The sequence below is a fragment of the Thunnus albacares genome, chromosome 20, assembly GCF_914725855.1.
Source record: "Thunnus albacares chromosome 20, fThuAlb1.1, whole genome shotgun sequence".
NCBI lineage: Eukaryota > Metazoa > Chordata > Actinopteri > Scombriformes > Scombridae > Thunnus > Thunnus albacares.
Genome location: NC_058125.1, coordinates 6,576,763 through 6,604,638, shown reverse-complemented (window position 1 = coordinate 6,604,638; position 27,876 = coordinate 6,576,763). Strand labels below are relative to the sequence as shown.

General features: G+C 38.3%; 1 protein-coding gene across 1 annotated transcript in view; it reads left to right on the top strand.

Annotated features, from left to right (window-relative positions):
• Nucleotides 1-27,876, top strand: part of pemt (phosphatidylethanolamine N-methyltransferase) — a 75,693-nt gene that overhangs the window by 11,690 nt on the left and 36,127 nt on the right. The window contains exon 3 of the mRNA XM_044337343.1: nt 19,964-20,079. Within this exon, the coding sequence (XP_044193278.1) occupies nt 19,964-20,079 (116 nt within the window). The remainder of the gene's footprint in view (nt 1-19,963; nt 20,080-27,876) is intronic.

Below are 27,876 nucleotides of genomic sequence, written 5' to 3'. Positions count from 1 at the left end.
AGGCTGTAACTTGAGTGTGCAGCAGCTTTATCATTTAGGTAATTATAGTTTTGGTTCAGACTTGGTATTGGCAGCACATTATTATTACCCACTATAATATTGAATCAGAATTGGGCAAAAAAATCTTAATCGGAACATCCAACGTGTTTGTTCTTACTTCAGTGGTCTGTAGAAATAGCTCTTCACAGGGTCTGTCCCCTGTGATCACGGCGGCTCAAGTGACACTGAAATGACCCCGAATTATCCAGCCGCTCCCCCTGTCTCATTAAAACGACGGGACAAGCTTAGTGTAAACGAAAGTGTCACATCATTAAATCACATCTGGAATTTTTCTGGATACGAGACATGTGAAATGACAAGTTTAAATGAGGCAAAGTTACATGACTCCAGGAGTAGAAAGGAGTTTATTGTGAGTTTTGAAGTCAGTCTGGCTGAGCTATCACATACAGACTGTTGTTACAGCACATGTTAGTTGGGGAACCCATCTTTTGGCTGTTGGTGGCCAAGAGACACAGATTTACAGACTTAGCACTGCTCTAGCTGTCAAGGTGAGATGAAAATTGACTTCGGGTTGTATGTGAACCGTTACATTTGAAAGACAAAACAGTCCAACTTTCAAAAAAGTCACTTTTTGGTACTCTGCTCCCACTCTGTACTGTTACTGTTTGGAGCCAGGAGATTTTTTTGTTACTGTGAACCATTTTTCACTTCTACAATGCATGTTGTCATTTTTTTGTGTTGCAAAATATTATGTCATGATGTATTACTTTTGTTATTATACTGATTATGACACTTTGGTTGTTAAAGTAACGTCCATGGTGGCCAGAGTTTGAATCCCGATGACTCTGGTGGTCCTGACTTTTCCTCTTTCGCCACAATCAAAGTTTTCACTCAACCCAGACGGTGTAATTCTCGTGTCTCGTTAGCCTAATTCGTAATACGCTTCACTTCCTGTGTGCCAAAAAGATTTTCCATTACTGGTCATACCCAGCCACTTGGGTTGGGGTGAGACAGAACTGGCATTCACGTGCAGCACCTGTTCTCCTTCAGCCCGTACACATTACCCTGCTTGAAAAATAAGATAATACGTGCTCATACAAATGTTTCATAGTGAATTCAGTTGTCTTTAGTCATCATCTCTGTGCACCTCCTCTTTTCCGGCTCTTCGTTTTCTTTGTTTGTCTCACTTCACTCCTGCACCATTTTTCTCTCCTGACCCCTGCTGTTTTCTTCTTTCAGTCTATCTTGATACTCTCACCATCATCTTCTTACCACTCCCCAATGATCCCACAGGTCTTTTCTTTACTACGTGTTCGTCATACTTTGCCTCTCTCTCTCCCACGCTCTCAGTTGTGATTGGCCTGTTACTCTGCTTTTGCCTCTTAAAGTCTTAATCTGTAAGTCATAGTAAAAACGACTATTTTGTTAGTCTTTATTGCTGCTGTCTTAGATGAAATCAAAACCAAATTTGTCAAAATTTCTCCATTTACCATGTAAGGCTAGACTTCTATCTTAGCTGCACTGGAAAGCTATTCTTCTCCCTTATGTTTGAGTTTGAGTTTGACAGCTCAAGTGTTTCTCTGTAATTATTTGGAAGCAGTAAAGATAGCAGCTTTGGCTATCTGGTCATGTTTGCCCCAACTCTGTGTGCTCTGTTTGTTTCTGTGAGAGCTTAGCCTCTGACTCAGAACTTACCAAGAACTCCAGTGTTGTTAACTCAACTTTGATCATAATTTTAATTAACTGTCTATTTAAGTTCTTGTACTACTGCATGTGTTGAGACAATATTAAACACCTATGCATCTCAGAGGTTTCTTGGCTTAGTTTGTGAGACAGAAAAACAAGTTTTGTATTCCTCAAAGTGAGATGTCAAAAAAGGTATTGTATTGGCGTCAGTATATAAAAAAAAACACAAATGATGACATTGGTTGACAATTGATGACAATCTGCTGTTTCTGGTTTTCTTGGTGGGGAGGCAACTCATGAAAAAAATGTTTAGCTTCCATTTGTAAGTCAAAGAGTTACAGTCAGTTCTGAGTCTGTTCTGCATGACGGCCGTGTGATACATTTATCAAAGACCACATTTTCATTTTGCTTTTGTAATAGATGTGTTTTCACTCCCTCAATGATTGCTTGTCACTATCAACATGGGCTATCAGCTGGTTACATAAGCCTGCACTGAGAAGCTCCACTTCAGTTGCAGTCGTAGAATGTTTTGGAAAATTACACCCTTACTGCATTTTCAGTTCAGAGAAAGAGTGGGCTTGTAGGTTAAGTAAGACAGCTGATTGGACATTGTTCTAAAGTAGACTAATTTTGTTCTATCCAAGGTTATCATAACATAAACCTTAAAGTAAAAAAAAAAAAAAATGTAATGCAAGACTTTGAGGAAAAGCGAGCAGAAATAACTACCATAAACATTAGACGTAAAGGTATTATGCAAATATTGTGGTTTTATTGTGTTTTTTTTAATTATCTTTATCTAATGCAAACTGAAAAAAAGAATGTAAACATATTTTTTTGTTTGAAGATACATTCAAAATACATGCTCTGATATGATGCTAATAACAGATTTAATGATTTAAAACAGCGAAACACAATGAATGACTGCTTTGTACAAGCTATAAAGTTTTCATTAACATGCTTATTCTCACTCTGACTTTAATTAAAAGTTCAAAATATCATAAGTGTATAAATAATTCCAACTTGACTATTTTATGAGTGCGAGCTACAAGCAAACTTTTATCTCATAAACTGTTCCATATTAGAGACAGTAAACCATTTTATCAGCCAGTTTTCTGCTACTGCACTTTAAAGGCACCCTCTGGAGTTTTTGACCACTAGTAGTGCTATGGAGCATTTTTTTTTAAGACTGGGCCCGCATTTTATAATAACTTTTGCATGTGCACGCGTATGAGAACACACATGGAGTAACAATGTAAACAATGCAGGTTTCACATTTGCCAAAAAAAAAATTGGTTTTGCAAATGTATATGAAGAAGAAAATTCACTCAACATATATTTTGGACTCAAGCATATAGACATTGTGTTTTGGTGAGCAACAGTGAATATTACCTTCAACCTTTGTCAGTCAATTAGTCTATATTGCAGCCTTTGTTTTCAGCTGGAAGCCTTGTATATGTAAATGTTTCTTTTCTAAAAAAAAACCCAAAACATCATTAACAAGGCTGAGATGTAACATTTTTAAGTCATAATTATTCAGTCATGGAAAAGAGACAGAATTAGTCACTAAAACAAAATTAATTTTGCTTTTGTATACTAACTGCACTCTGATTGCATCCTTTCTTTCTGATTGGGAGTAAACTAAAAGCACTCAGATGGAACAGAAAGGTTAGTGCCACAGATATTTTTACATTTAAAAAAAGAAAGTCCATTTCAATGCGTCTTTCATCATTTAGACCCTTGTGAATAGTTGCCTGGGCAACAGGCATGTATTCCTGTGTTCAGCTGGAGAGGTTACAGTAACAGGTGAGGTTTGGAGTTTTGCACATCTTTGCAAAGATGACGTTTCCACTGTTGTTTAGGACGTGAGGATGATGCTTCATTCAGGTGTTCATTTCATTTTCTCCTTTCACAGGACAGTAGCAGGTTGCCCCAGTCCCCGCCTCAGCAGATATCTTATACTAATTCAAAGTCAAATCTAGTCCCACGGAGATGAGATTAGGACTGAGGCTGCTTTAGATAGATGTCACGCTGACACTGACGAGTTGGGAGGAAAGTGGTCAGCGTGTTCTTTTTTGTTTTATCTCTCTGCCTTAGGCTGACATCTTAGCTGGAATCACGTGGACATGACATCGGGCTTTAGATAACAGGATGTGGAAACTCACTGTGTCATGAAAGCAGGAACAATGTATATTCAAGGTATATTCTGTTGACATTCAAAATAATTCTCCGGTCTGAATAGACTGTTGTGGGTTGAAAAGTGTAGTTTGAAACCAACTTGTTTTAGAGTGCATCAAGAGTGTCTTTATATTACGAAGACTGCACATCCAAAGATCTTGGACGTCTGTTTAATCTTAAATTGATCACTCTGCTTCCAAGTCCTAATCACAGCTGAGACTAAAGCCAGAAGTTTGCAAATTACAGGAATCAATTCAACCCATGAAATTCTATGTGATGAGTCAGCAGATTAGACGCTGGCTTTCACTCCCAAAAAAGTGTGCATACATAGCCTCCATGATGTAAGGCTCCCATTTTGCACTCCCTCTCTTAGGGGTTTTATCTGGTGCCTGAGAGGTCCTGATTTGGCCTTGGGCAGGACAAAAATGAATAATGTCTAGATGAGTCATCAGCTTTTAGATGGCCAGAAGGAGGGACTTGGTGGACTGGAACAGGATAGGTGTTTCATTTCATCAGGAGTGGGTGGAGAAATTAGAAAGAAAAGGGAAAGTGAAATAAAAAAAACCCTCCTAAGCCAACGAGAATATAAAAAGTGAACAAAAGGGAAAGTGTAACATGATGTCACTGTGACCTCCAGTGTATCACAGGTTATTTACAAAGTGTAAATGCTGGGAAAAGGAGGAGGAATACAAGCAAACTGCGTAGATGATGCAGAGGAACCTCATGCAGCTTATTAAAGTAAAAGGAAGACAAACAGAGATACTGAGGCAAAGCAGCAGAAATATAAGACATCAAGAGTCAACAAAGAGGAGGATGGGAAAAACTCCATGAATAGTTGAATACATGAAAGTAGTTATAAAAGTGTAAAGCATTTTTCTGTTATCTCTCCACAACATTTACAGAAATACTTGAAATATAGCCGAACGCTTGTTGGGGAAGCTGTTATTTGCTGGCAAGTGATGCTGATGCCAATGCCACACATCTTTTTCTTTGCCTAGAATTGAAACACTTTATCCCAAAACAGAAAAAAACTGGCACCAACTCTTAGAATTCTGGTGTAAAAGTGCAGAAAATCATAGAATCATTTACTGTTAAGGGTGTGCATCATCTTGAGACTTAAATTCTTGAGGGTGGACTCAGTATTCTAACCAAATTTACAGAATGAAGATACATATATACAAGCTGGTTTTTAGGGCCCGAGCCCAAAGGGCAAAGGCCCTCTTGTATTTCGTGTGTTTGTTTGTTTGTTTGTTTCTTTCTTTCTTTCTTTATTATCACATCACGTAAACCCTAAATTTGACCCCTTAAACATGCTCAAAAACTCACACACGCACATCAGGTGTGGTCAAAAGTTAGATAAAAAAAGATAAAATGTAAAAATTAACACCCAAAGTGCCAAAATGTGCTCTCTAGCGCCACCTATGTAACTAAAATGGCCACCATGGCCCGTAGGAATGTCGTAGAGAGATCAAACCAAAACTCAATTATTTGTCCCATCAAGACCTACAAAACATACGCTGACACCCCTGACCTAAATCCAACAGGAAGTCCGCAATTAGCCTGTCAATATAAGACTTTGCCTCAATTTTGACCTCCGAACAAACGCTATCTCCTCCGAGGGTGTTAATGTTATTGGCTTCAAACTTTAATAGATGACTTAAAAACTTTGTAATAACTCGAACGGTTTGGATTTTTCTCTCCCTCTCAGTTGGAGAGGGAAAGAAAAATAGAAAGAGAGAGAAAGAGAGAATGGGGGGGGGGGGGGGGTTGAATGCAGCTCATTTTGTAGGATACAGCAGAAAGGTCTGTATACATACAGTGCATTATATACAAACTTTGACAGTGCACATGTCAGTCAAACTTTCACCAGGTCATGTGGGTTAAAAGTCTTTCCTTTTGTAAAAATAGACTTGTTGAAAATTAGGAAATGAATTTGTTTTACACATAAACTCATCAAGAGTTTTCAATTTACTAATTGAAATTCAAGTGAATGGGTCCAAAACTTGCATAATTTTAATGCCACAGGTTTGAGCAAGACAGACATGTCTCACCCTGCAGAAAATTCTCACACCGTTGAGATTTGATGCTTTGCCATGACAGAGGACGTTGTTATAACTTAACATGCTCCAGTCTGCACCAAACTTTACATGTTTGATAAGAGTCCCGGCCTGAACATGTCCACATGACAATATTCCATCAGTGATGCAAACTTGATGAATGAATGAATAGCGAAACCCTACGAAATTTCAGTGAAGCAGTCCCAGCAGCAGGCAAAATAGTGGACAAAGGAAGTGATGTTTATCTCCTTCTTGCACTGTCTGAAAACAACTCGAGTCTGAAGACATCTACATGCCTGTGACAGAGGCCCTTCGATTGCGCCGCGGCCCGACATGCGCAGAGGCGCGAGGGCCCGTTCAACACTGCTTGCTGCTTTAATTGGTAATGAAACTCCCCAGTTAACATGCTGTCATGACAACTTCTGGCAGAATGAGATTCAACAATCAACATTCATTCAGATTATTTTAATGGATTGACGCACAAGTGTTGTGTGCATGGGAGCATAAAGTCTTTGTCTTAGAACACAAACTTAATGGCAGTTATATTTAGGATGATTATTAGCAAGACTACGTCAGTGGAGGACTGTGCATTTAACTGTTGGGAATTTGTACGCTGCTGCTGCTGTGTGTGGGTGTGTGTGAGTGTGTGTGTGTGTGTGTGTGTGTATTTGCGGGCATGTTTTTCTGTCCTTCTCAAGAACCAGCCATAATTTTAGACCTTTGATGTGACATCCTTTTTTGGAGCCTGTCAGGCTTTTGGCATTTCGTGAACTCTTCAAGGCTTTTTGTTTGGGGTTTGCACTCTTTGTATAACAAGACTTATTATAGGCAATAAACTTTTATCAATGTCATCTTCCTATATTGATTAAGTCTCAGTCTCAGTCCTGCATTGACACATATAGTACAGGTACTTATAAGTAAAACTCAGCAGTATACATTGCAGTCACATCTGCAAGTATATTCATTGCTGCAAAATGGCAGGAATTTCATTAAGCTGCAGGTATTTTGGGGCTGTTGGCTTATTGTGTTTTAATGCACTGTGCTTCTTTGCTTCATGGTATGAAATATTAGCCAGTAGTTTTATCAACAATGGTTGGGTCAGTGGAAATTAGCAGAGCAACCTCAGCAGCCCCTCACAAAACTTTAATGATAAAGTCATCAATTTGTGAATTTATGAATCGTGTCACACAATGTCGTTAAAGGGGTCATATTGTGCTTTTTGTGATTTTCTGTTATTTACATACTGTTATGATATTGGATATCTATGCCAAACATGGTTCCAAAACTTGAGGTTAACATACACGTAGAAACGCTCCCTACAAGTCAAAAGCCCAGATCCACACTCGTATTTCCGATCAGATTTAGGCTCAAACATGTACGGATGTATTTGAGAAGTTTCCATTTCGAGTAAAGAATGAGAAAAAAAAGTGAAATCCTACTGCTATAGTTTGTTTCATGGTTTGTTGATGTAGCCTCTCAAGTGGCAGAAAGTCAGTGTGACGCAGCTTCCTGAAGCTAACCAATCAGAACAGAGTGGGCTCATTGGGAGGAAGACCTTGAAGAGACAGGAGCTAAAACAGCCTGTTTCAGACAGAGGCTGGACGGAGGGGCTGCATAAAGAGCCAATAATGGACTCAATTACACTGATTGCAAGGGTGATCTCACCTCAGACGTACCCACACGGTGTAGGCTAAAGTTTGAGAGTGTGTGTGTGTGTGTGTGTGTGCGCGTGTGAGTCACAGCAGTGGGCTGCTTTGGAAACCATGTGGAGACTGCTGTTGTTTTCTTCAGACTGGGTATCACTTAGAAATCCATTTCTTGTAAATGATCATTGTCATTTCAGCACCTTGCTGTGCTGGTTGATTTGCAGGAAATTCAAGTTAAGGCCACTTATGGTGTCACCCTTGCTTCAAATTCCCCATGCATCAAGCTTTCAACAGTTTTTAAAAGAAAAGTTCATACTGAAAGAACATGCTTTATGTTATTGCATCACTGTTCAACATACCGTTAAGTAACAAAGGCATGAACAAAGGAGACAGAAAAATAAAACGTGTCCCCGGTTGATTATTCGCCTCTCGACTGTAAATGAATACATGAAAAGATACATTAATTTACTATAATTTCTCAAATAGCCTCAATTAATTGCATCACCTGCAGGAAGAAGCTAACCAATCAGGACAGAGTGGGCTCATCGGAAGGGGGACTTTAAAGAGACAGGAGCTAAAACAGCCTGTTTCAGACAGAGGTTGAACTGAGGGGCCAGTATAAGATAAATGAGGAGTTTCTGTTAACTGTAAATCATGCCAAGATATTCCAGTAGAGCCCCAGAATATAAATATAGACCTGGAAATGTGTATATTATGTCCTAAATGTAAATATCAATTTGAATGAATGGCAGCTTTTAAGCCTTAAAAAAAGAAAAATGCACATCCAATTCGTTTCCTCTAGTTGACAGGTCTGTTCAGAACTGACTATAATTATATACATTTCTCAGATGTAAAGTAAGACAAATTTGTGTTTATTAGGATATATTTCAATTTGCAGCACTATCACCACCCCAATCTTGTCCAACTAATATAATTTTTAAATAGTGTGTATGTTTTTTCCTTTCGGCTTGGTTTCAACTAATTTGGCTTGTAATTGCTTGCTTTTCCCCCAAGAGCATTTGCAATCATATGATCCTGTTTCCTTTTTTTCCTTACTTTTTCATCTGTTACTGCACAAACAAAATCTCTCCTCCAACCCTCAGAAGCCGAGGTCAGCCTCAGTTGAACAAATAGATGCCACCCGGTGCATGCATTATCAGTCTGCCCGTATGTGGTGATGAATACGATAGAGCACAGCATATTAAACATCATCCGATCTTCTCCCTGCATATGCAGTTTCTCAGTCATCAGGTCTGCGCTGCCCAGTGACCTACATCTATGGGAACAAAGTACTCATCAGCTCATGCTGTCCACATCTAAGGCCAAACCAGCTGGTCGTCTCATGCAGCTGAAGCTGTCTATTAGACAGCAGAGGTCAGGAGACAGCAGAAATCATGATAATGAGAACTTGCTGGGAAAGGAGGAGATGGGCTGTTAGTTTTAAAGATTCTTTTTGGTTTGCTTTTTGTTCTGGATGAGCTGCTTTTCCAAATAAACTGGAGTGTTCCTGTGTAAAAACTTTTTTGGTACACATATTTAAATGCCTGCAAAAATCTTAATTGATATGGAATTCTGTTTCCCAGATTCTCAGTGCAACACAACAATATATATATATATATATATATATATATATATATATATATATATATATATATATATATATATATATATATATATATATATATATATATATATATATATATATATATATATATATATACATATATATATATATGTAAGTTGCTGCATTTCAAGATCTTAGCAATGACTTACAGTACAAGTTGTAATAAACCATAGTTTTACGTAATGGTGAAAACTGTGGTTCAAGCACTGTCAGCCTTCCAGTTTATTTGCCAGAGCAGCTAGTGTAAACCTCTTCAAGCTGAACAGAAAAACAAACTGAGAGCTGTTCTAAGCATTTTTTGGAATCTTTAAAAACAGACAATCTCTTGCTTTCTTTCGCTCAGCATGCTCTCAGTGTCAAGACCATAGAAATGAAAAGCCAGAAATATGAAAATAAAACCCAAGTTGTAATAGACATGAATTTTGCTTTAAATGAACAAATCATTTGTGGCCTCTGATGGTCTCCATTATTCTTTGTGTCTTTCCAAAATAGTTTGTAAGGTAAGGGCGTTGCTAGCACTTCTGATCCTACTGAGAATCAACATTTTTTCTCAGAAGACAAAGGATGAAAGAAGGGATGGAAAACCAAGATTTAAAACTGTCGGTAAGAAAGAAGACTCAAATGTTTCTGTGTCTTCTGGATGTGCATGGAGACAATGAACTGTTTATATCTATAAATATGTCAATACTTATTGCTGTGTTTGTTTTGGAGTCTTTCTGTTTAGTGGTGAAAAATCAGTTGATGCAGCTTAACCTCAGATGACTGTGACACTAAAGATAACTAAATCTGTTTATCTTAGTCATTAATCAAATTCTTCATTGTACATATGTATTTGGTTCAGTAAGGTAAGAGACATTCAGATAGATATTAATGACTTCAATGAAGACCTAAAGATTCAGCTCATTGTTTTAATGTTTTTATTCAATAGACTCAATTACACTGATTGCAAGGGTGATCTGACCTCAGACGTACCCACACGGTGTAGGCTAAAGTTTGTGTGTGTGTGAGTCACACCGGTGGGCTGCTTTGGAAACCATGTGGAGACTGCTGCTGTTTTCCTCAGATTAGGTATCACTTAGAAATCTATTTCTTGTAAACAACAAAAAAAAATCATCGCCATTTCAGAACCTTGCTGTGCTGGTTGATTTGCTGGGAATTCAGGTCAAAGGACACTTACGGTGTCACCCTTTGCTTCATATTTCCCATGCATCAAGCTTTCAACAGTTTTTAAAAGAAAACTGAAAGAACATGTACTGAAAGAACATGTTTTGTGTAATTGCGTCATTGTTCAACATACTGTTAAGTAACAAGGGCACAAACAAAGGAGACAGAAAAATAAAACTTGTCCCTGGTTGATTATTTGCCTCCTGTCTGTAAATGAATACATGAAAAAATACATTAATTTACCGTAAATAAAATCTCAAATAACCTAAAATGGCCTCAATTACTTATGTCAGCCTCAGAAAGAAACAGGCCTTCATTTGAAGAGGCTTCTCTTAGAGACACACCTTTATGTCTCTGGTTTATGATTATATTTTTGTCTTTCTTATTATATCATGTTTTATATATATTCTAGATTTTACATAATAATTTTGTAGCAACAAAATTCCAGTTTTACAATAGTTAATACTTTTCATTTGCTGATGATGTTGTTTCCTACCCAAACTCAACACTTCCTCTGTTTTCTTGATAAAAATGTAATATCATCAGATGTTTCAAATTAAAAGCCTCGCAGCAGCCAAAAGCTCATAATCCCTCCTTGTCCTGTTAGGATTTTAATTTGAAAGGAGAATTGACAGCCAGTTATCTGAAGTTATTTGTGGAACTATTTTTCTCTATAATATTTTAGTCTGTATAGTCATTTTTAGTGGAACCTTCCATCACCAGTCATCATCTCACTTCCTGTGGTAAGTGTTTTTTTTTTACTGTACCATAATGTGGCTAATGACCTTGCCACAGTGGCTTTCAACGGGACTGTTAAGCAGACCTGGCAATCTTCACAGTCACAACTATTTGGCTGACCAAGCTGTGCATCCTATCACTTGATATAGTGTTAGTTAAGCAGGGAGCACTGGACAAATTGTGATGATTTTTTGACGTCAGGTAAGTCTCTGTCCCTTCAGGTTGAAGAGTTTCATGTTTTACAAAATGTTAAGAAGATTGTCCTTCATGCCTTTCTTTCCATCCATTGTGCCCAAGCAGGTAGCTCTTGGTCTGAAAAGTGAAGCTAATGCAGAAGTGCCTTAAAGCTGCATTTTTTTTCTAATGGCCAGCAGGGACGACTCCACTAGTTACAAAAATAAGTCAGATTGTATGGAAGTCTATAAGAAAATGACCCTACTTCTCACTTGATTTATTGCCTGAATAGACAGTTTCCTAATGAGTTTATGGTCTCAATCGCTAGTTTCAAGTCTTCTTCAATACAGCATGATGTTCATTTTGTAAATTATAGTTCCATTTAAAGTAAAATAGATGATAAAGCAAGGTATGCTTTAGGGCGTGGCTACGTGGTGATTGACAAGTCACACTACCATGGCGACAACGTTGATAATGCAATGTGACTATGGAGTAAGCCCAGATTCAGAGTATTGGCATAGCTGTTGCTATTTCACAGTGTGTTTTTAGTTCATGAAAGTTAATTGTAACATTTTGGTCACCTATAAAAGTCTTGCTCAGCATTTGGTTGTCATAAAAGACCCTCTAAGGAGTTGGCTGTTAGGTTTTTCTGGTAAGTACATTTAGTTTTAATGGTTTTAGGCCTGTTTTTCGCTAGTGAAAATTAGCATTAGCATTATCACAGTTAACCACAGACTGCAAATGCACTGTGCTAATCAAGCTAGCAGCTAGTGCAAGAGTCAGCTCCACCCTCTCGTCCAAATATGGCCACTTCTGGTTCCAAAAATCAAAGATGGCGACGTTCAAATCCAAGATGGCGACAAATCGCTAACCTTGAGGCTTCAAAATGGCAATCCACAAACCAGTGGGTGATGTCACAGTGAACATGTCCATATTTTTTACAGTCTATGATTGCGCCATGGATTGGCTAATAGTTTGTATGTACTGAACTTTTCATAAAGGCAGATGATCGGTGTCAAGAAGCCAAGGTCACAGTGTGACTGGGATCTTGCTGCACCTGGAGGGCAATGATTATAGTCACATAACTGTGTCCATGACAAACAATCCACAGTTTGAAATGGTTAATCTCTATGGTTGATATACAGTACATTAGCAGCTTTGGAATAGCCAGCACTGATTTCCTTTTATATATTTCTGTCCTGTCTGGTTCATTTTAATGTCCCCAGTAAAAGTGATACAGAGAGAGCATTTGGGTCCATTATCTTGGCGTCTGCAAGTATCAATTTTGTGATTTTGCAGCTTTTAAGACTTTCAGCTCAGTCATTCGGGTGACATAATCAGGGTGATATAATAGGTTTGACGTCTTGCCTATGCCTGGAGGTGGAATGGGTGCAGCCATAACAGAAGTCATATTGTCATTGGGCTTTAAAACAACATGAAAGGGATGTTTTAAGGGCAGAAATTAAATAGTGGTTATTGGAGACCATAATGACATACTTAGTGTGTTTTCCCAGCACGGTAAGATGAAATCAACCTTCAGATTCATTTTCTCTTCTGTTCACTCAAAGATAATGAAGACACACAGAGTTTGCTCTTGTTAATGTGCCATTGGGCAAGGCAAAGGGTTCATTACTGTGGCTGAAAAGTTGACCTGAGAGTGGCAAATACTGTTAGATGATGAGAAATCATCTAAGTTGAATATTTTATGAGAATGGTGGTTATAGAAAGCTCATTAAGTGTCCAAAATGGAAATGGTTCATCAACAATGATTTGTTATCAGTGTGCCAATTAAATGATTTTATCTCTTGTGTATAAATGAAGATTTTGGCGTTAGAAGAACGGTCAAGACATCACAAAATATCCACTGCAAATTACATGTAAATTAGCCCATTAATTTTTCAAATACCTCTTTGTGGACCAATGTTTTATTGAAAGACACTAGACAAAAGGTCAGGGGTTCATAAACTCAAGAAGAAATCATCGTCTGGGAACAACTAATTTCCATACCAAAGTTCATGGCTATTGAACCAGTGGTTGTCAAGACATTTTGCTCAAGGTGGTGGGTGGACAATTGGACAAGCTAACATTGCCTTCCTTAAAGCAACAAGAGTCCACAGCCATACTAGTGGCTCCGCAGCTACTTTAGTACAGGGGTGCTTTAAGCTAAACATGAATGTCAGCATGGCAATATGCTCACAGTAACATGCTGATGTTTAGCAGGTAATTTTACCATGATCACCGTAGTAGTTTAGCATGTTAGAGAGCAAACATTTGCTAATAAGCACTAAACACATAATGTCAAGGAACTTAAAAAGTTGACCTGATTATGCCAGTAGATGAAAAGTGAAAGCTTCACCAAAATGATCACACTTCATCCTGAGGGAAACATGCATTATCTATATCAAATTTCATAGAAATCCATTATTGGTCAGGACACTTCACTCAAAACCACAAATGGGAACCTTATGGTGGCGCTAGAGAAAAAGTCCGGGGATCACCAAAGTCTCTAGGATATTTTGTCTTGCAACCATCAATGTCTTTACCAAATATTGTTCCAAAGTATATGTTGAGAATTTTAGCTCAAAATGTGAAAACTTTGACCTCCTGGTGGTGCTAGATGAAAAGTCAGTCACCAAAGGATTCATCCTCTGGGGACCATGAATATCTGTATCAAACTTAAAATCAATCCATACAAAAGTTGCTGAGACACAAATGTGAACCTCATGATGGTGCAAGAGGAAAAAGTCAGGGGATCACCAAAATTAATAGGGTCATCCTCTTGGGACTATACATATTTGAACAAAATTTCATGGCAATTTATCCAACAGCGGTTTAAATATTTCATAATGTACCACAGTGGTGGACTGGCGGACCAACTGACAGACTGACATTGCCTTCCCTTGAGCCACACTGATGGCAGGGCTAAAAATCACACTCTTACCTGTCCCCAGATTTTAAATCATTTGTCTAAATTAAGCCTGTTTCGTTGAAAGAGCATGTGCTCCCAGTACAGCTGCAGGTGACAAAATGTCCATAAAAATCCCCAGATGTCTAAATATTCAATCAGTGTTGTCTGAATTGAGAAGGATTTAATCAGGGTGTCTTGAGTGTGCATGTGATCCGTCTATGTTCTTGTTCTGTTTCTCCTCGTTACTCTGGGACAGCACACATCCACGCATTAATGCATGAATATTTGCCTGTGCATGTGTGTGCATTTGTGCCTCTGTGCAGGTTGTCCTCTATTAAACACAGCTGTACATTAATACAACGGAACAGCCACCAGCTGTTGTTCAGGCGATAGAAACACAGCACTAGCTGGAGACTCTCTCCCTGGAGGCTTTGAACTTACCTCAACTTCAAGGTACTCCAAAGTACCCTCTTCACACTATAGTATTACGTACTGTAGGTTGTACTTTAGGTTCTGTTGTCTGTGTATTCTTATCGTGTGATGAGGCGGGAATGAGTTGGAGGGTACTTTTAGCTATATTTTCATGTTTGCTGCTTAGATGTTCTTCCATTAAGGAACATCAGACGTCAGAAGTCCCTCCCTCTCAGATGTCTTCCTAATGTCCTGACTTCAAACCCATTCAAGTGCCTGTATATCAGATTTAAGTGGGCTGATGGGGACGCAGGAGGAGCCTGTTACCTAAGCCTTGATTGAATTTGTCTTGGAGAGCTGCTAGTTCTGCCAAGCTGGCGCCACTCTCTGTACTCTTCTCTGCCTTCTGTTATTACCATGGCTTGATTGATGATTTGATAACGGCATCAGTAGTCTGTCTGCAGAACACCTGAGTATTTTTAGTGTACTCCATCACCCAGTGGAAGGTTGTAAATGATTGTGGGGGAGCTTGCAGTCCCATCGCTGCTTCAGAATAGAGCGTACTGGCATAAATGGCCTGCTAATGTGGATGATGGTGGGTGCTTGGCATGTTTCCCAAAGGGTAATAAGCTGCGTTCATGGGTTTTGGATTATCATATGTTTTTCTCATAATAAACCTCTTGTAGGTGTGCAGTGTCAAAGATTTTGGGTTAGTTGCTTCTTCAATTAGGTACAGCTGCATGCACAGAATTAATCAAATGTTCCCACATCTGTTTAGTGAGTGTGTATTCATATGTGAGTCTGTGCTTTTGTATGCCACCCTTTGCCATTTCGTCTCTGCTCTACAGTGTATTCAAGCAGCAAATTCATCACATTCACCTTTCTGATTACCCATTCAGTGAAAAACTATCAATATGTTGCACTTTGAATCATCAGTATTTTGATTGGTTGGTTATGCTATAATCAGTCCTCCAGGTCTCATGTCATCCTCATTAAGATTTACTTTAATGCTGCTCACATGGATCTTGGGGAAAACACAAATCCAATTACACAATACTCCGTTTCAGAGTTCACCTTGACATGGATCCACACCTGAGCCAACTCTTTGATTTAAACCAAGGACAGTGCCATCTTCATCGGTCACAATATCTCTCTTGGCCTAATACATTTTATATTTCAAGCAGTTTCCTCTCCCTCCCCTAAATGAGTGGTGAGCACACAGTATATCTTTTCACAGAGTTTTTAGTTGGAGCAGCAGTTTTGTTGAGGGTACTTAAAAAGTTACATGATGTATCCTTTCTCTTGTTTGACATTACTCAATTCTTGTATTTCATCGCTGCCACATCTTTTCCCTGGATTGGATTTTCCATCAACTTTGCAAAAATCTACAATGGTGGGAAAAAAGCTGAAATGATTTGAGTTTCTACTCAATTAACTACTTGGAGTAGTGCCTGAAAGAGATACATACTTAGGCACACATTTTAAGCTTAAAACAATTTAAAGCGAAAAAACTAAATTTCTTACACACCAACATACTAGCAGCATGCCTTCATCAGAGACATTTATTGAGTGTGACCAGATAGCTGTCAACTAACTGATGCTGTTGTTTCGCCTAGCCCGCTAACTACCAGCCTACATATTTCATTAGAGAAAAAGGCGGATCTTATTAATTCGCCAAACTGTGGGGATATATTCCATACCGTCACAGCCCTACACGCCTCACATTAGTAGCCCCTCAGTGACTGTTTAAGGGTAACAAATAGTCACCACACACACCAACTTCAAGAAGTGATTGGCCAGGCATGTGGAGGTGTGAAAGTAAGCAAGGTTTCAATTTCTCTCTCAAGCTCTGTTTACTATTTCGGGCACTTTTCATGTGTACAACCCAGTGTGAAACTAAAAATGTCTTTCAGGAAACACTTGTCGGAAAATGAAAAAACACCAGGTTATTTGACTATACAAGAGAGGAGGTATGTGTCCTATTATATTATGCCCCCCATTTAAAATGCTACTTGCCCACATTAAAATGTATTGTATCCTTTTATCAACACTGCATTCACACATCATTAACCACAAAACTAATCCCTGCCATTATTGTTATTCTGTCTCTCTCCAGCTAGCTGTGGCCCAGTGTGTGCTACCGCTGTGCTACAGACCAAACTATATTGCAATCAACATTTCGATGTAACCATAAGTCTGACTCACAGAAGAGCTTAAACTGGGCTTTAATTACAATAATAGTTGTCCTCTCTTTGCATAGAGATAAGAGGTAGGAGGAGAGAGAGAGACATTGAGGAAGAAGCTGCTGGCAGCTCGTATGAGAAGACAGAGCGCTAGGGGTGCAAAGGATCTTCTAAAGGGAGAACAAAGATATAGGTATTTGGTCAATTATTGTAAAGCTCCAAAGGGAGGTACAGCCCTTGTCCATAATAAATACCACAAACCACATAGTGCAATAACCAAAGTATCATCTTAAACATGATCAAAAACAGTTTAACAGCCACAGTCTTAAATTTCTCTAGTCAAAGGTCCCTGATTGAAATCTGACTGAAAACTGAATGAAAGGCACACTCCTCATCCTCATCATCTACCTCTGACAACATTTGAACATGGAGCTGAACTGCCTAATGATAAAAGATTTTGCTGTGAACATTCTTTGAAAATACATGTTCACCCTTTCCCATCTCTAAGAATGCAGTCTGAGTAGGTGTAATCTTGCAGTCAATAAAGCTCCATTTAAACACCAAGTTTGTTTCTTTTCTCACCACATCAAGTTTGTTTCTTCTCACCTTTATTCATTTTCCTTCTCTTTTTATATGTTTCCTCTCCTGGACATAGAAAAGGTGTTTCCATGGCAACATTTTTGTCCTTTCTTGCTATGTTTTACAGTCATCTACGCACTTCCTCAGCCCACAGTCAGACAGTAATTCAGAGTGCAAGTTTGTTAGTCAGTCCATCAACAACTCTTTCAGTCAGTAATGCTGCTGACAGACAAGCTCACCATATAGACAGACAGTTCAGACACCTTTATGTTATATAACAGATAGGAGTTGAATCGTTTCTATTTCTGAGTGTGAAGTGCATCTTGGGAAATGCAACTGTTACCACTTAGGTACGATCTTTTGCTGTCAGTCCCTGTAGGATATCCATGGTTCAACATGAAGGATTGGAAACAATAACCAACAATACATTGCTGCCAGGAGAGCTTTTATGTACTTGATGTTTTTACTGTTGACTTTTTGTCTCCTGACTGGAAATAAAGGGAGTATACAAAGAAGAATGAATTATTTAGATATGGACAGATAATGCCCTCTGAACAGATCAGTTTTTTTCAATATAACTAGTAAAAAGTAACTATACATATCTTTTTTTTTCCTTTTCTGTCACCAAATGGACACAATTGGCCACAAACCTCACAGCAAAAATCGATGCGATGTCCATTGAGGATAAACATCCCTAAATCTTTTTAGAAACATGCAGGATGAAGCTTGACTGATGTACTACAGGTCTCACAGAAGCCTGGCACCTTGCGTGACTTGACAAGACAGGAAACTGATGAGCTGATGTTAGGGACTGTCTCAAAAGTGCAAGAAAACGGCCAAGAGGACTTCTCAGATATTTGTCAGTACCTTTGTCTTTTTTTCCACTTCAAACCAACTTTATTTTAATTTAGACCTCCTTATATTGCATTTGCACCTCCATAAAAAATTATTATTATTATTAAATTATTATTCTGATTCATCTATTATGGTCTTTTGGCAGTGACACATTTCAAACCAACTTTACTTTAATTTTGACCTTCTCATGTTTTATGCACAATCTCCAAAAAGAAAAGAAAAAAGTTGTGTCGAAACATATATTAGGGCCTGTTTTATGTCACATTTTTTGGGTCAAGAGTTTTCACATTTTTCATGGAAACTTCAAACCAACTTTACTTTCATCTGGACCTCCTCCAGTTAGCCTATATACATAACCTCCAGTTTTTCAAGAAAAATCATGCAACATGGCCCAGTGCAATTCTGATTTACTTTATTATTCTTTATTATATGATTACTTAGGGTCCATGGTTAAAATATTGTTATTTTGTACATTTTGTTTTGCTGCTAAAATGAACTTAAGGTATACACTTGAAGAGCATAAATGGAAGTAGTCTAGAGACGTTTTCCAACAATTTGCAGCAGGGTAAATTATAATGTTGCACTTTAAGATCATATTTGGAAAGCAACTCAGACAAAACTAAATCTGGAAAAAGGGCAAGTCCATCAAAAATATGCTGAAAATAAACATCATTAAGCTAATAGTCATGAAGACACATTGCAATCAAGTGCTATGAGGGTTTTGGCCTTTTTTGGCCCTTGAAGTTCAGACAAAAACAACCACTAGAATGAACTTTCAGACACAGTCTTAATCCACCTATGACTTAGCCATTCACTCAGTGACCACTGGGCAGCCAGTCTGTATTTGCATCCACTAGAATAGACTCTCAGTTGGCCAGTTTGTAAACCCTGAATGGATTCAGGGCTGTCCACGCTTAAGCTAGTTAGGCTCAGACAGGAAGCATCTTTTCCCATTTCACTCCCTTTTGTCTTTCTGTTTCTAATAAATGCTAACACAATAGAGCAATGCTTAAAATGATGAAGACATGAATGCACCAACTATTAAACTATTAAATACTAACTTCCCCCTAAAAGCTGAAGTGAGGAATGGATGGAGATGATTACAGACTTCAGTGGCAGAAAGAAAGAAGGCTTTGATAATGTTAAAGCTATGACTGTTGAGATTTCTTGAAATGTTGGGGTACATCGTTTCTGACATTTTCAAATAGTAAGATACTAACAGTAATGAATTGATGAGTCACCTACTCTTCTGCCATTATGAGAAAAGCTTTTGAAAAACCTGCAACTAATTGTGCCAAGGTTTCAAAAATAATAGAACATTTTTAATCAAAGCATCAAGAAAAAACATCTTTTGAAGGTTAGTGTAAGCAGTAAAAAAATTAGCACACTGGCTCTTAAGTCATTGTGAATGCACTTAGCTCACTACAGGTAGTAGCGGCTACAACAAAATATCTTTAAATGTTTCATTTCATTTAAAAAAAAAAAAATCACCATGGCACACTTAATCACGAAGTGTTTCATTTGTAGGCTGCAAACCAATTTTTTCAGTCCATATATGGACTGAATCATTGCAACCCTATTAGTAAAGTTAAACTTGTCACTCTTGTCCTTCTTTGATAAACCTTTTGTCTGCTGTGATTGTTTTATAGACTGTTTCATGACCTATTAAAATGACTACCCCATGTCAACCTCAGTAACTTAAGAGGATGGGACCGAGGGGGGAAACGCCATCATCTCATGTCCTCTGCTCTGTCATTTTTCAGGTGGCGAGATGGGAGCATCGTACGCGGAGACTCTCCAGGATCTTTGGTAGCCCTTACCTTGCCTGTTACTTCCTGGGCTTTCTCATCATTCTGCTCAACGTCTTTCGCAGCCACAGGTGAAGCGCAAAGTTTCCTCTTCATTCTCCTTAGAGGCATGGATCATTTCTTTTATTAGCATCAACATATAGTCTGATTAACTATACTATCTTTTAGCCATGTTGCTGGTGTAACTCTGGGGATGGAAATGTTGGTTGGTCCACCACTTTGGCCACTATGACAGTTTTGTTTTTTTAGTGAAATGTGTCACCAAATTTGGATGGACTGACATGAAATTTGATGAAGATATCCATGATCTCATGAAATTTGTACTTGTCCAATACTTTAGTTTATGACTACATACCTGTGAAACCAATGACATCCCCACTAGCCTTATCTGTACTTTGTGTTGAGTGCTAGCTAGCAAATGTTTGTTAACTTGTTAAGCTACAATGGTAAAAATGGTAAACATTATACCTGCGTTGTTAGCATTGACATTGTAAGCATGTTAGCATCATTTAGCTCAAAGGTCTCCTCAAGGTGAGTTCAAACTGAATTCAGAGCAAATCTTTACCTCATGGCATTCACACAAATACAATCTCTGTCTTTTGCAATCTGTGGTTATCTGCTCCACTGCACAGTCATTACCTGTAGCTAGCTAGCAATGCACACATAGACAGTGTCTGTGTATTTTTATTGGACAAGTCAGACTGTTACTGATATCTAAACTCACCAAGACGTCAGTTCTTTATGTTCTTTTCTTTCAGTGTCCTTTTTCCTATTGTCTCTATGTAATTATGAAGTGGAGCCACACTCAAAGTCTTGAGATAGGCTAAGCGTACATTTTTTCAACTTACGCAGATGCGTTTTAGTGCTCAATATGCATCACCTAGAGATAATTTGTGTCTATTTCTGTCATTCCATTGACTTAATTTGCAAATATTACTCTAATAAAATTAGTTTCACATTTAGTCTGAATCTATTTCCTCTTGCAGTAGTGGTATTGTTGTTAGTGCTAGTATTTCCTCAAAATTCACACCACATTTCCCAACAATTGTGTTTCTTCCTGTAGCTCTTGTCTTCCCATCCTGAAGAAGGCAAATGTGTCATTATTATTGAGTAACTGCCACCAGCAAGACATTGGCCTGCCTTAAGCTGAAAATATATTTTCAGCATCCACAAGTGCATGAGGGTCCACTAGGGTCCGTGTGAGCTAAATTTCAGAAGGTGTATGTGTAGGCTCTGTGGCTCTGTGTAAACATCTGCGTACCTCCAATTTGTTGTGTCCGTGTGGCCACTATGCTGTCTTCCTGTTGATGCCAATCTACTGTGTATGTGTGGAACGTGTCCTCCAAGCGGACTCCAGAGAGTAGTATAAACAGAATTACTATGCGCATGTGGTGTCTAAAGCTGTCTGTGTTTGCGTCTGCTCAGGAGTATATATGTGGCTTTACAAAACTTTTTTTCTGAACTACCCAGTTTCATTTCACCAAAATACTACATCAAGCGCAGCACCTTTGATAAACCATTATATAAACATTATTTTAGTTTCCACCATGCAGACCTTTCTCTCTTTCCATTCACTCTCTTATGTTCTCTGTTGCCTATTTACTTGCACTTTCTCCTCTTCTATCTTCCACCTCTGTGTCCTCTTTTCTCTTCTTCCTCCCATCCTTATCTGTGCCCACGCTCCTGTATGTGCCAGTGCCGCCCCACGCCTGCCATCATAAAATACCCAGTGGAAGTACACTCTCCCACACCGCCCACTATGGATCAGAATGGTGACAAAGCACCCTCAACAAAACCGCACATATGCAGTGTGCCAGTGCAAGATTTGTTTTTTTTCCTCCAAAGGATGTCTGTGATGTCTGTTGCTCGGCAACAATGCTTGTGGAACAAGCTGTTAAATTGTCTTGCCAGTTTTCTTTTGTGCTTCTAAAGATAGTGTTTATCAACACACAGTACCACATAAGAAACTAAAAATAACTCCTGTACTACATAACAATTCATTCACTCAGATGTGCTAACAAAGTAAGATGTGAGTGAGGTGAATAATGGCTACAATGATCAAGTGTTCATCTTGGACTTACTCACATGTAGATCACTCTTTGAAATAACCTGAATTATATTTGAAATAATTAACTGTGCTACACTGTCATGACTAAGAAATTCAATTAATTGCTTGGATGATGATGTGTCACTTTGCTTTGTATACCGGTGGAACATGCTTTCTACAGCCCCTTTCATTTTCAACAGAATTAAAGGGGTACTCCACTGATTTTATACGTAACTGTCACTTTAATAGCCACAGTCATGTGAGTATGACCATGGAATCAGAAATTACAAGACATGGGCATTTACCAGTGAGCTGAGTTAGTCTGATAAAAAGAGCCTATTGGTTGCATTATGGGAAATGTAGGATTTTTGATGTGTGACCTTCACCAGGGACTAATATTCCCGAAAGATATCTAGGCCTTTGCTGCATTGATTTTGATCATTCTTTTTTTAATCCGTTTCTCATGAGAGCCCCATCTTTATGGAAGTGCAATAATAATATGCCTGAATAAACTTTTAATTTACTGTGGCATTTCTCTGATGGCAATGTTGGTCTGTCAGTCAGTCATTTGGGCCACCACTATGGTCCAAACTCAACAACTATTGAACTACAGACATTCATGGTTCCTAGAGTATGAATCTTCATGATTTTGGTTATCCTCTGACTTGTCTTCTAGTGCCTTCAGCAGGTCAAAGTTTTCACTTATTCTGTGAAATATCTCAATATCTAATAGATGGATTGGCACAAAATTTGGCACACAAATTCATGGTTCTCAGAAGCTTTCCAAAACCTTTGATGATCCCCTGATGTTTTCTTTTGTGCCACCATGAGGTTGACCATTGTGGTTTTGTGTGAAATACCTCAACAGCTATTGGTTGGATTAGTGTCAAATTTGGCTCAGAAATTCATGCTCCCCTTGGGAAGAATTGTAACCACTTTGGTGATCCCCTAACTTCCCATCTAGTGCCAGCATCAGGTCAAAAGTTCAGTTTGTCCGACACTTTGGTTTATGTCCATATACATGCAAATCATGTCAAATCAAATCAGCCTCAGCTGAACTTAGTGTTTAGTGCTAATTAGCATGTTTGCATGCCAAAACGCTTAATTAACATGGTACACAATAAACATTTTTTTCAATTTCAATTCAATTTTATTTATATAGCACTAAATCACAACAGAAGTTATCTCAGGGCACTTTTCACATAGAGCAGGTCTAGACCACACTCTTTAATTTAGAGAGACCCAACATTCCCCCATGAGCAAGCATTTGGCAACAGCAGCAAGGAAAAACTTCCCTTTAATGGGAAGAAATCTCAAGCAGAACTGGGCTTTATACATTTGTGCTAGCATAAAAGTAGAAGGTACAGTTGCTCATTGAAAATGCACTGATGTAAAATAAGTAAAATAAGTGCTCAAAAAGTTAAATGCGGCTCTTCATATCATTTACGTAGGTACAGCAAGTGGTTTCACAAATTCTATGATGGTGACAAAGATTCTACAAAGATGTACTCTGTGAAGTAACAATATTACTGATCAAAAATTCCCCAAAATATACAGTTTTACAAAGTTACTGCTGTTGCTGGTGTTTTGACAGGCTATTTTCCAAACAGCCTTCCCACAATCAGTCATTACTATATTCATTCAATATTTTCTTTTAGGTGCTAAAAAAATGACAGCTCACACACATTCATGTCTACTATCAGTTCCTTGTTATGAGTTATTGTGATTGAAGACTGGGTCATCGAGCACACGTAACACGTGCAACTGTAATAACTACAATTATTTTCAAATGGATAGTCAGCAGTGCCATACAAGCAGAGAATGAATAATACCCACAGCACAGTAGTAGATTGAAATGTTGCTCTCATGCATACTGTGTAATAATGAAATGCTACTGATAGTTGCAAATCTGGATGAGCCATGTCATTTCAGTTGGTGATTAGAAAGGTAATTGGGTAGGCACATTGTTACAAATGGATAGGACTGATTATTTCTAGTGTTTTGCTTAGTGCCACCTCAGCAGAGTGGATGCTGGGCAGCATGAAACATGATTGATCTCCCTACTCTTCAGTCCACTCTGCTATCCAGTGGCAGTTTGATTAGCTGTAAATAAAAAATGTAAGTAAAACAAAGGGCTTCTGCTGCTTTGCGATGATGGAAAGAAAAATACAGATGTGGTATGTGCATGTTGGATTGCCATACTGCTAACGTCTACATCAAAATACCTTGTTCAGGCAGCCAGTTAAATCTTGGCATTGCAATGGGGAAAAATTGCAGTAGTCAATATAGTGTTCAGGCTTAGTCTATTTATTTCTGAAAACTTACTCATTGTAAAAAGGAGCAATTGATAAGGACTTCACAGCCCCACAGCACAACATAACTATATTTCAGGGAGTTGATGGGGTTTATAGCTTCCAAAATTTACTCTCTGGACAATTACTTGTTTGTAAAGAAAAGCTCTTCAGGCGTAAAAGATTCCAAAAACAATTTAATAAAATTATGCAAGTAGCAACTGTAACTCCAGTTTTACTGCTGCATGCACAATGACCTTAAGTTTAGGAGAGGTCATTAGACCCATTTTTATACGTTTTTATATCAAAAATAAATACTGCTAGATGTTTCTTGGGAACACTGAAGATGTGACTCTTTTTACAGTCAAGGATCAGTACTTGCACTGAGCTTTAAGCAACTGCTTCTAAATGGTTCTTAATGGGTGCATATGGTTTTCCACAAGACAGCACGACATGGTAAAAGTCTACTTACCTTTATGACATGTTGGAAGCATGATGCGTCCTGCAACATGCATTAAGAGCTTTTTGTCCACAGCTCTTGTAACAGCTCACTATGACATTTTAATCTTTTACTTTTTCTCCCTGTGATCTGTAAAATGGATCCACTGGACCAAATAAAAACAAATATGCCTCTATCTCCTCCAAATTTGCAACATGCATGCTGCAATCTGCAACATGAGATGGACTGTTCATTTTGAAAACAAACACCAATTCACCAACCTACAGACATACTGACTGACTGACCAGCAGAGTAATTCTCTTACAGCTTCATTATCATGCTGCTAAATCATCTGCCTAATTGACTTCTGCGCTGACTGATTCACTGGTGTGCTGATTAGCCAACTGACAGCTGCAGCTTTAGAAAAGCTCTAGGGGCTTTTACAAGTCAATTTTTTTATTAACTCACTGTGTTTAATAGGCACTCTTGGTATTAACAGGAAGCTTAATGAGATGGGAGGATTGGGATTCACACATTTAGAAGTATTAAATGTAAAAATATTACACCTCCATCCCCTCTGTGTTTATGCTCAGGAAATGTTAAAAGTTAAAAAAAGATTATACCACAACCCAAATTTAGAAATATGATCAATGTTTTTTTAACAGACTAACAAATATTCCTCCTTCCTTACATTCTTTTAATCTAGAAGAGTGTAGTGTGACATTTGAAGAACTTGTTATTAAATGAAACATACAGCATAAACTTTTACCTGCTCCCTTTTATCTACAGTGGAAATTATTACATTTAAAGATTGCTTGGAAGATAGTGTTTCTTCTAAAATATAATCACTTGTTATTTTACAAACAAGACCAAGAGTATAAAGCCATGCTAGCAGCTCTGTAAGGCTGTACTTAGGAGTGCTTTGGGCTAAATGCTAATATCAAGATGCTAACAATATCTTAGGGAATATTTTTTTGAAGAATGGTGTTCATTCCTCCAGAAGAGTTCCAGAGACTTGTAGAATCAATGCCAAGGCTGAGGAACACCATTCTTCAAAAAGATATTCCCCCATTTGGTGTTTTGATGATGGTGGTGGAGAGTTCTGTCTAACACGTCAGTCCAAAATCTCCCATGGGTGCTCAATTGGGTTGAGATCTGGTAACTGTGAAGGCCATAGCATATGATTCACATTATTTTAATACTCATCAAACCATTCAGTGACCCCTCACACCCTGTGAATTGGGGCATCGTCATCCGGAAGAGACCACTCCCATCAGGATAGAAATGTTTCATCATAGGATAAAGGTGATGACTCAGAACAACTTTGTATTGATTAGCAATGACCCTTCCCTCTAAGGCTATAAGTGGACCCAAACCATGCCAGCAAAATGCCCCCACAGCATAACAGAGCCACCAGATCCCCTCACTGTAGGGCTCAAGCATTCAGACCTGGACCAGTTTTTCGTTTTATTTGTCACCCATCTGTATCTCAATCTGGACCAAAGTGGTGGACCTACCAACCAACCGACCGACTAAAATAAAAATAAGAGAAGTTTGGAAAGAATCACACACACTGTGATATATTAGTCATATGTTGTTAAATATGTGATTTTTGCTTACAAAAAATGACTAAATGGTTTATTTAGTTTAGTGTACATCTCTAGAAGAGCCATGCCATCACTGCTACATGAGTGTGTGTGCCTGCAAATGTGTGTACGGTACTGTAAATAGCACTGAGTTATGGTTCCAGAGAATTCAGGGCAGATGAGTCACAGAGTAAATAGTTCTCTGAATTAAGAGAATTCAGTGAACTTTTGATAGTTAAAATAAAACACTACAGAAAAACACTAAGTTGGTTATGTAATTTCACTGATTAATGAATAACAGTTAAATTACTGTTTGTGTTGATGAAAGGTTAAATTTATCCCACTTTTTTATATTGCGTTGACGCAGTGTGTTAAGGACTCTAGCAAGCCAGGAACATGCTAGCACTCCTCAGTCAGAAACAGTTCTCCAGACTTCTTTTTTATTTTCTCTGCACTGTGTTGTAATCATTTGATTCAATAAAGAATGACTAAAGAGAAGAGAAAAAAGCTCTTCAAGCAAGCCAGCTTGATGACTGTTAGGCAGCAAGCTTATTAGCTCTGGTACAATAACTTAATACACTTTATCCAAAACACATATTTGTACCCTTGCCTCCTGTCTTATACTTAAACTGTAATTATGCAAACCATGCCTCTTTTGAGGAGCAGTTTATGCTCCAACAGAGGATGGTAAATAAAAATGGGAGGTGCAAATACAGCCACTACAGTGCAAGAACTTCATCTGTTTTGGACTCTCCAGCTCTCTGTACCATCATAGGTCTAGAACACTTGCTTTTGGTCACCGGTGCAAATTTGCTTGTTGAAGTTCATCAAGGTTTCCGTGAAGGATTCTTGCAGATTAACTGCCATGGAAATGAAATTACTTAGCTGCTAAATTTTGCCGTTTTAAATGCTGGTGTGACTAAACCCTTAGACACTGTGAGGTGTCCTTCTACCTGCAAGAAATGGTCATGATTAAAGCTGTATGCATAGGGAATCACTAGTTTTTAAAGGGGAACCACAGCCCAGTTCAGAAGTGTCTGAAGGATTTGGGTTCGTTGCTCAGATCACTGGAGAAGGTCTCACTTGATCCAGGTGATTGGAATATGAAATATGTAACTGGGCAGAAATACATGTTAAAGAACCTATAAGGTTTTGACAATACACTTTACATTTTGTGTATTTCAAATGTGTCAGTACTAGAAAGGATATTTTAGGCATCTGTATTTGTCAGACTGGCAGTGACAGCAGGATGGTTGTAATTTCTGCGTCAGAGATGAATGTAGGTCAAGATGTATGCAGCAGTTATTGTACTGTGTTGAAATGTCTGAAATGAAGATGTGTGCACGTGTGTGTGTTTGTGGGCCCTTGACTTGAGCACTTGAGCATTTCCAAACCAAAACACCTTGAACCTTTAATGGCTTGTAATCCTGCCAGATGTAAATCAAGTCTGCCTACGTCTCTCTGCTGCAGGTGTAAATGTATCACGTTTTAACTTTGCTACATTT